General features: G+C 50.8%; 1 protein-coding gene and 1 non-coding gene across 3 annotated transcripts; one reads left to right on the top strand and one right to left on the bottom strand.

Annotated features, from left to right (window-relative positions):
• The first annotated feature begins 2,790 nt into the window (after positions 1-2,790).
• Positions 2,791-2,907, top strand: LOC123433653. The gene has a single exon (XR_006624992.1). It is a non-coding gene; the product is annotated as a U5 spliceosomal RNA (small nuclear RNA).
• A 681-nt stretch (positions 2,908-3,588) lies between these two features.
• On the bottom strand, positions 3,589-6,301 carry LOC123429644 (IQ domain-containing protein IQM2-like). 2 transcript variants are annotated; one of them, XM_045113660.1, is made up of 7 exons: positions 5,614-6,301; positions 5,446-5,511; positions 5,246-5,334; positions 5,060-5,150; positions 4,790-4,936; positions 4,479-4,673; positions 3,589-4,361 (listed from the first exon to the last, which is right to left on the bottom strand). In XM_045113660.1, exons 1-7 carry the CDS (start codon positions 6,121-6,123, stop codon positions 3,756-3,758), a joined length of 1,704 nt encoding a protein of 567 aa, XP_044969595.1. In that variant the 5' UTR covers positions 6,124-6,301; the 3' UTR covers positions 3,589-3,755. The 2 variants fall into 2 exon arrangements, with proteins under 2 accessions (XP_044969595.1, XP_044969594.1); XM_045113659.1 differs by having other exon boundaries at positions 5,246-5,511.
• Between the last annotated feature and the right edge of the window lie 3,002 nt (positions 6,302-9,303).

Raw genomic sequence — 9,303 nt, 5'->3', positions numbered from 1 at the left:
CCATTACAACGAGCAGTTACAGAGATATATATAGCAAGGACTCCCTACATGCAGGGCACGTCCTATGACGAGATCCACTCAGCCGAAGGAAAGGGTCCTCGGTGTTACAACTAACGTATGGATAAGGATTACATGCAGCGACTGAATCATGTTACAACATGACAGTTCAACACTAATTATTTTGATTAGTCAACGTTTCAGCTGATCTTGTCGACATAATTCCGCCATCCAAAAAAACAAAATCCACGTTTTTATTAGTATTTTATAAAAAGAAACCACGGCTGCTTAGTTTGGGCCATTGGCGTCACTTTTGTGGCCCGTGGGCCTTTTGCTCGTGCGGTGGGGGAGGAGGCAGCACAAGAAGCGAATCGAGGCGGAGCCAACCGTTCCCATTAGTCCCACCTCGCCTGGCTGCGGGAGAGAGCGCGGGGAGCTTGGGTACGTGTTTAAGAATGGGTGGCTTTCGTGGTTGTCTTTCGAATGGGTGGCTTTCGTGGTTGTCTTTATTGAAAACATGTTTATGGTTTACGGTTTGGTGGAAAATGGTTTTACTGGCCGGCTTTGGTGGCTGTCGAACGGACCCTGCAAAGCGGGTCTATAAAAATGGATATTCTGTGCTTTGCTGGTTTGATTGATAGCCACTTTTTTGTGCCTTAATTTTGGAAAGTTTTTTTTTTTTGCTTTTTTAATTTTTTATATCAAAACACATTTATTTGCTTTTTTTATTTTCTTCAATGCATTTGATACATTTTTTTTGCTAGAATAGCAAGATTAAAGAAAACAAGAGTCATAATTAAGCATTGCTTTTATTAATTGGATCAACATCTTCATCTCAAAATATGATTTTGCTTCGCTTTATATATAAAAAACAACAATCAAACAGAGTGCATGGCTGAACGATACAAGAGATGAGGTGGCCCTCAAACACTATCCATCCCAGATAACTGGATCAAGCAGAATGCACACGACTACGCAATCGAAATAAAATACACGATGAACTAAAACAACACCACGCTAAGCCCTATAAAACCCAAGCTCCACAACAACGCCTCCAACAAGGTCGTTGTCGAGTCTACAATAGACAGGGGTTTTTACCCGGAATTCGGACATGAAGAGGAGCACCATGACAACGTCTTCACGAAGATAACGACGCCCGCAAGCGTCGCCATCACCAACGACAAAACGCGGAGCTTTCGCTAGACAACTCCCTTGCGTCACCATGAGGTCTCCATGGCACAGCACGAGGTGCATAGAACTTCCATTTCGGGGCACATCCATTGTCAGCGACACAAAGCGCGCCAAAGCCACCCGTAGCATCACCTCTCACCGCCCCCATGACCAAGAGGTAATGCCATCCCCGCCACCATGGCGCCCGCCGGAGAGCCAACTATGCGGACCTCAATCCTGGGCCGGCACCCAGACATCCATGTCCAGGACTCCACCAACCGTCCACATCACGGGGTACCTGCCACGGAAGGAGGAGCAAAAGGCGTCACCTTTCATTCCTAGACCGACATCAGTCACAGAGTCTGGGTGTGCGTCTCTATAGAAGGAGGCATCCATGACTGGATCCCCAGTCGTACCAGTTGTACGGGGGAGACCCTACTCCGTGATTACCGACAACAGTCGCCAATCCCGCTCGCACGAGCCATGACCATAGCCCTTGACGACGATCTGTCTCACACAGTAGCAGAGCCCCGACCACCACCAATGTCCCCCGTACCCGCAAGGAGAGGGGTCACCACCCACGGGTACCTTCCGGATCGAGCCCAAGCGTACCTACCCGGAGGGTGAACTCCGACTCGCCCCGGGCACTGCCAAGATACGCCCGAGCACGAGCCCCGGCTCGCAGCCAAGTCGGCCTAGAACCAGGGGAAGGAGGCCTGCTGAACCGCCACCCAGCGCCACCGACAGAGACACGACCTCGAGCACCAAGCGTCGCCTCCCCATCGATCCACGCCATCCGCTCCCCGAACACAGTCACCACATCCATAGAGCCACGGGACCACCCCAGCAAGGAGCACAACGCCACATCGGTCCCCTCGAGTAGCCACAACCACCAGCGCGGCTGGCCCATGCCGCCTCAGCCCGCGTCGCCTGCTGTTAGTCGGTCACAACATCCGCTCGATCTAGATCTGGGCCAGGATGCCCGTAGCCGCCGCCTGCTGGCAGACGGTCACAACATCCGTTTGATCCAGATCTAGGCCAGGATGCCCATAGTCGCCGCCCGCGCCGCCACCGCCATGTCGTCCCGGCCGCAGCCGCTCCGTGCCTTCATGCAGAACCGCGCGCATCCACGCCATGGTGATGTCGTGTGCCAGCCTACAGCGAGGAAGGGAAAGAGGCTGCGCCGCCACCAATGCCGGCCGGGCTTTGCCCGACGGCACGAGCCGGCGACGACGAGGGAGGGCGGAGCGCGAGGGAGGCTGGAGTTGGGGGCGCTATGTTTCGCCTCCCCGCTCGCGGAGCGGGCGAGACGAGCGAGCCCCCTTCATGAATCTCTTCTCTCAACATCTTCTTCATGCCTTCATTATTGATCATTCTTCGTCTTTGATTCTAAAGAATTAGACATTGCTTTTCCTCTACTTTCTTCTTTAATTGTACATGCAGCCGCATCGTTAGCTTCAATTCTACCAATGAATACACAAACATCTATAAAGTTTCTTCTTATCAGTAAACCGATGTATTTTTTTTCTCAATATCAAAATGAGCATTCATCTTCCTACACACATAACTATCTCAATAATCTATCGAAATTAGAGCGGGTGGTGCGAGCTGTGAGAGGCAAGCAGTTGCGTGGTCAACACAAAGCGAGCTATCTTTTTTGCTACTAAAGAATACCGTGTGCACGCCACACTAAGCAGCATACGCTAATTTTTGAAGGGTGCCTTCTCCCTGTGAGAAGGCCCCACCAATTTTGAATTTTAAATTTCTTGGTGTATTTGAAAATAAAAATAAAGTCTCAGGTTGATCGACAAGGAAGGAAAAACTTGTCTTCAGCGCTTGGACAGCTCATTTTGACTTGGTCTTGAGCGAGCAGAGAGCGAACCGAGTAGTACATAAACTACGAACCGAAGTCGACCCCAAAAGTCTCAAGTCTCTTTCACACACGAACGTGTGCGATGAGCGGAGCCAGGTGGATTTCACATGAGGCTACGCTGCCTCCATCCTTTCCCCTACATTCAGTTTAGCCCTTGTTAAATGTTGGGTCATGGTGAGGTAAACCTTGTTAAATGTTGGGTCATGGTGAGGTAAACCTTGTTAAATGTTGAGCATATGACATGGTGATGTGTGTTTCCGTTTTTTTTATAAAAAAAAAAGGAATACCGTGTGCACGCCATAGTAAGCAACATATGCTAATTTTTGAAGTGTTTCTTATCCCTGTAAGAAGGCCCACCAATCCTGAATTTCAATTTTTGACGAATGAATTAGTAGTAGCATCACCTTTTGCTGGGCACTTCTTTGAGATAAAACCTTCTTGGCATTCCGAAGCTATGTTCCTTCTGATGATATTGCCTTAAAACTCCAATCACCGTTCTGTAGTTGGAAATGTTGCAAATTGCATTCTCTCGGAAGGGGAATAATACAAGACCAAAGAATGAAAGAATTTGTATTGATCTCTGTATTTGTGTCCAATTTGAACATCACGTATACACACATCACTACAAGATCTACACAAGGAGTACTTCGTTTTGCTCCCAATAACTTTATTCCCCTACCATATGCACAACTGATGAACAAGAATAGCTCGTTCATCATAAACTGATCAGTAGTCCCTGCTGCAGATGCGTGGCATGGAACGCCTCTCTCGGCGTCAGCGGCTCACAGCCTCTCGACATCGGGCTGCCACCCCTCTGTGGCGACGAGAACCGCGACGTCGCCCTGCCGCCCCTCCTCGGCGACAGGTGCACCTCCTCCAGCGCCCGGTGCTGGAGCTCCGGCGGGTAGTCCCTGACGCACACGATCCGGGGTCCGGCGCCGGTGGTCCACTTGAAGGACACTTGCTTCCCCAGCTGATATGAGTTGACCCTCCCAATGACCTTCTCCCTTGACACCACGGAATGATCATCATCACTGTCCCCCTGATCATCTTCAGGCATGGAAGTTATTGATTTTTCGATGTTTACTGCGCCCTTCGATGAATCTAGCCTTGCCAATATCTCCGGTTGGCTACGATCGTTGCCTGTTTCTTGGAGTTGGAAGACTTCTTCAGGTGTGGTTTCAGTGACCTCAGCCAGGCAAGGGATGGTTTCTTCAGCAGGAACCATTTCATCTTCGGGTTTGTCGCCATCGACGCACCGCTCAGTAGGGATGCTTCTGAGCCTGCTCCAGAACTCCTCATCCTCTTCAGCTGGGCTCATCTGCAATCATGCAAAGAGAACAACTGAGAAAATGCAAATTGGATAATTTTATTGTCACCGCATTTTGGGAACTTTCTCATTCTACCCCAATCATCTGTCACAGGCATGGTTGCTCACCTTAACATCGCTGAGATCGACCTTGTTCTCTCTGAGGAAGGCCTGGAATTCCTGGAAGTTCTCTTCGGTGGGGCGGTAGTGCCCGCTGTGAGGCCAGATAGCCTTCAGAACTCCATCTTCGACAACCAGTCGCCCGGCAGCAGATGTGGCGCCTCCAGCGAGAAAGCTAGAATGCTGAAACGTGCCCTTTTTCTTCTGCAGAAAGTAGAGTTTTGGACAATGTTAGATTACTATGATTCAGTACACATAGGTGATAGGTCCAATGCAGTGTTGGGTATTGATAGTACTCTAGTATGAAGCCTGAACATTACCTGCCCGACATACATATTCCTGGATGTGCTCAGCACAAAGATCCATTTTGCGTCCCTCGGACCGCCGGAGGTGTCGAGGATTTGCCTGCTGTTCTTGTACATGAACTTGCCATCCTCAATCACAACCTCATAGTCCTCTCTCTCTTTCTGCAGGCACAACGAAAATTCAGTTTGAATCATCAGTACCGCTGACCTCACATGGGCTTGCATTTCTACTCCAGCTATACTATACATTTATCCCATGTACGTAAAATGTTTGCAAAAACTTACCGGTCCAAGATACTTGATGCACTGGCTGAGAAGCTTGGACCGCGGGCACCGGTCCTCGAGGTTGATCTCCTTGCCCTCTCCAATGTCGAGCCTAAAGAACCAAACATGGTGATGAGTCTATAAGGTACTTCAGCATAAAGATTCAGAAATTCCAACAACCATCATCAGTTGAGCCGTGACACTCACCAGTAGAAGAAAGGCTCCCTGCTTTCGCACCTCAGCCAGCAGTCGTAGTAGTAGTGAAGGTTGTGGCCGTACCGGTGACGCGGGTCAATCTGCTCGTCAGAAATTGCAGGGCTCGCATTAGCACATACAGTACTTTTACAAAAAAGAGAACACATCAACCTAACTGAACATTTGGCAGTTTCTCTGAGGAAAGTACTCACAGCTTCAAGCCAGTGCTGCAATGCGAGCTTCCGAGCTTTCTCATCCTTGGAGAGCCCCTTTCCGACCTGAAATCGCACGAAGCGTTAGCCGAATTTCACGAATGGATATGGCAATCATCAGAGAGATTTCTTGAAGAAGGACCGGTTAATTTCGGGAGAAGAACGTACTTTGGCGGCTCTGGTTCTGGCGCGCGCCCACTTGGACACGGCGGTCTCCTGCCGCTCGATGTCGAAGAAGGAGACGGAGCTCCGCTTGAGCAGCGCGAAGTCCAGCAGCTCCCACCAGTTCTGCTCCACGAGCACGGCGCAGTCGGCGAGCCGGCGCCGCGTCCGGAAGCTCTTGTACACCTTCTGCAGCGTCACCGCCGCCGCCTCGTGCTTGGGGCTCTCCGGCGCCGGCACTCCCGCCGCGTCCGCGAACCGCGTCCGGAGGAGCTCCCTCGGCATCGGCACCGGCACCGGCACCGGCGCGGTGACCGCGTCGACGGCGTCGGACGTGGTGATGGGGATCTTGGGCTCCACCAGCTGGAGCCGCTTGAAGCTGAGGGAGCCCTCGATGCGGAGCTTGCCGGAGCCAAGCGAGGCCTTGAGGAACGTCGCCTGCTCCTCCGCCGCGACGAGGCCGCATTCGCCCGCGCCGCCGTCCTCCTCCACGGGGCACGAGAAGAGCACGCCCATCGCGCCGCGCAAGCTCAAAGCAGAGCAAAACCAACCGAAGCTCGCGATTTCTCCTCGTGCCGATCCTGTTTGACCCCGCTGGATCCCACCTCGAGGCCGGTCGTCGACGAACAAGAGCGAGTGCAGTAGAGCTGTGGTATGTCTGTATGTATGTATTTCTTGGTGCGAGCGAGCGAACTACCGGGCTGGCTGCAGGAGCCACTGGGCGAATATATAGCGGGAGGAGACCGAGCAGACCGGGCTGGCCAGTGGAGGGACGCGCGGTGAGGGTGGGCCACCGTCGGATGCGGAAAAGCGTCGGGGGCCCCGCTCCGGAGTACCACGTGTTCATGGGCGGATGTCACGCGGGACGCCGGAGGTGCTGACCTGTCTCGGCTGACGGGAAGCGTGTCCCCGGGCTGCCTTGGAGAGTTGTGCCTGACTGACTGACTGCGTGTGGTTTCACCACCGCGTAGATCAAAAATTGAATTTCACACTGGAGAGTGCACTACTATCGCCGTGCACACGGCAACGCATGGAAAGGCTAAGGAGAAATTTGCGGGGAAATGTTGACGGCATCGAGACGAAAATTTTAGTTTTAAATTCGACCATGGACTAAGACACACGATCAATATGCACACGGTCGATTATCGCCAACGAAGTGGTCGTCGCCAAGTCCATGTTGCTCCGTTTCTTACGTGTATGGAAGCACTCACATCAAATGTGATCACAATCCAAGGCCTAGCGCAACCCTCTATCTTGATGATGACAAAAAATACGACAAGATAGGAGAGGAATATAGACATAAATCCTAGTCACAATTAATGTTGTATGTAACCTCTCGTTCTTAGGTTCCCCTCTTCTCTCAGGGCCTCACCTCTAGGCATCGAGAGGTGAGGAAAACAAAGAACTAATGTTGAAGGTTGGGTTTAGTGTTATTTTATCATGACATGTCTGTGTGTTCTTAACGTCAACACCTTATAGGTGATTGCAACGACACATAATAAAAAAGTTATATGACATTCTTTCTGTCCTGGTGCAATCATTGTGGCCGACGCATCTGAAATCAAAGAGAGAGTAGTATTCTGGCCCCGTGGATCAACAACCTTCCATTTTGTGGACCATTACGCGACGATTTTGGATTGTCTTGGTGATATATACAAGGTGGCCCGATCTTTCGATGAGATAGTACAAATTTTGTTTGTGGGGACTTTGGTGACATGTCTAAGAAGACTTTGATGATCATATTTGACCAAACACTTGACAATGTGTCTAAGCTAAACCAACTCTCTTATGGTTATTCATGGTGTTGAATACGCAATCAACCTGGTAAAGAAGGTACTCCCTCCGTGCAACGAAAGGACAAGCAATAGTTTAATACATACAATTTGAGCTCAGACATAAATCGAAGTACTCGATTAACATGGTGGGGCAATCACGACGAGTGTACATGAGGTCTCGCCGATTCTCGTGTCTATGGCAAACGGTAGCAAACGCTAAAACTCAAAGTAAACTCTACATGGTGATCTATCTATGTAGGACAAAGGGGTGGACGCATGTTCGAGGTAGCAAAAACACAATCCTAGGTCGTACCGTTGGGGAACGTCGCATGGGAAACAAAAATTTTCCTACGCGCACGAAAACCTATCATGGTGATGTCCATCGACGAGAGGGGATGAGTGATCTACGTACCCTCGTAGACCGTACAGCAGAAGCGTTAGAGAACGCGGTTGATGTAGTGGAACGTCCTCACGTCCCTCGATCCGCCCCGCGAACAATCCCGCGATCAGTCCCACGATCTAGTACCGAACGGACGGCACCTCCGCGTTCAGCACACGTACAACTCGACGATGATCTCGGCCTTCTTGATCCAGCAAGAGAGACGGAGAGGTAGAAGAGTTCTCCGGCAGCGTGACGGCGCTCCGGAGGTTGGTGATGACCTTGTCTCAGCAGGGCTCCGCCCGAGCTCCGCAGAAACGCGATCTAGAGGAAAAACCGTGGAGGTATGTGGTCGGGCTGCCGTGGAAAAGTCGTCTCAAATCAGCCCTAAAACCTCCGTATATATAGGTGGGAGGGAGGGGGCCTTGCCTTGGGGCTCAAGGAGCCCCAAGGGGGTCGGCCGAGTCCAAGGGGGAGGACTCTCCCCCCCCCCAAACCGAGTTGGACTAGGTTTGGTGGGAAGGAGTCCCCCTTCCTTCCCACCTCCTCCTTTTTTTTCCTTCTCTCTTGATTTTCTTCTCCTTGGCGCATAGGGCACTTGTGGGCTGTCCCACCAGCCCACTAAGGGCTGGTGTGTCTCCCCCAAGGCCTATGGGCTTCCCCGGGGTGGGTTTCTCCCCGGTGAACTCCCGGAACCCATTCGTCATTCCCGGTACATTCCCGGTAACTCCGAAAACCTTCCGGTAATCAAATGAGGTCATCCTATATATCAATCTTCGTTTCCGGACCATTTCGGAAACCCTCTTGACGTCCGTGATCTCATCCGGGACCCCGAACAACATTCGGTAACCAACCATATAACTCAAATGCGCATAAAACAACGTCGAACCTTAAGTGTGCAGACCCTGCGGGTTCGAGAACTATGTAGACATGACCCGAGAGACTCCTCGGTCAATATCCAACAGCGGGACCTGGATGCCCATATTGGATCCTACATATTCTACGAAGATCTTATCGTTTGAACCTCAGTGCCAAGGATTCGTATAATCCCGTATGTCATTCCCTTTGTCCTTCGGTATGTTACTTGCCCGAGATTCGATCGTCAGTATCCGCATACCTATTTCAATCTCGTTTACCGGCAAGTCTCTTTACTCGTTCTGTAATACAAGATCCCGCAACTTACACTAAGTTACATTGCTTGCAAGGCTTGTGTGTGATGTTGTATTACCGAGTGGGCCCCGAGATACCTCTCCGTCACACGGAGTGACAAATCCCAGTCTTGATCCATACTAACTCAACCAACACCTTCGGAGATACCTGTAGAGCATCTTTATAGTCACCCAGTTACGTTGCGACGTTTGATACACACAAAGCATTCCTCCGGTGTCAGTGAGTTTTATGATCTCATAGTCATAGGAATAAATACTTGACACGCAGAAAACAGTAGCAACAAAATGACACGATCAACTACGTCTATTAGTTTGGGTCTAGTCCATCACGTGATTCTCCCAATGACGTGATCCAGTTATCAAGCAACAACAC

This window comes from Hordeum vulgare, chromosome 2H (assembly GCF_904849725.1).
Source record: "Hordeum vulgare subsp. vulgare chromosome 2H, MorexV3_pseudomolecules_assembly, whole genome shotgun sequence".
Taxonomy (NCBI): domain Eukaryota; kingdom Viridiplantae; phylum Streptophyta; class Magnoliopsida; order Poales; family Poaceae; genus Hordeum; species Hordeum vulgare.
This window is presented reverse-complemented; position numbering and strand designations above follow the sequence as displayed.

Excerpts from the sequence above, each read along its gene's own strand:
- LOC123429644 (XM_045113659.1), bottom strand. The coding sequence starts at position 6,123 with ATGGGCGTGCTCTTCTCGTGCCCCGTGGAGGAGGACGGCGGCGCGGGC. Across the intron at positions 5,512-5,613 it reads CCAGAACCAGAGCCGCCAAA|GTCGGAAAGGGGCTCTCCAA; the intron begins GTACGTTCTTCT and ends GTGCGATTTCAG. Across the intron at positions 4,674-4,789 it reads GGAATATGTATGTCGGGCAG|AAGAAAAAGGGCACGTTTCA; the intron begins GTAATGTTCAGG and ends TACTTTCTGCAG.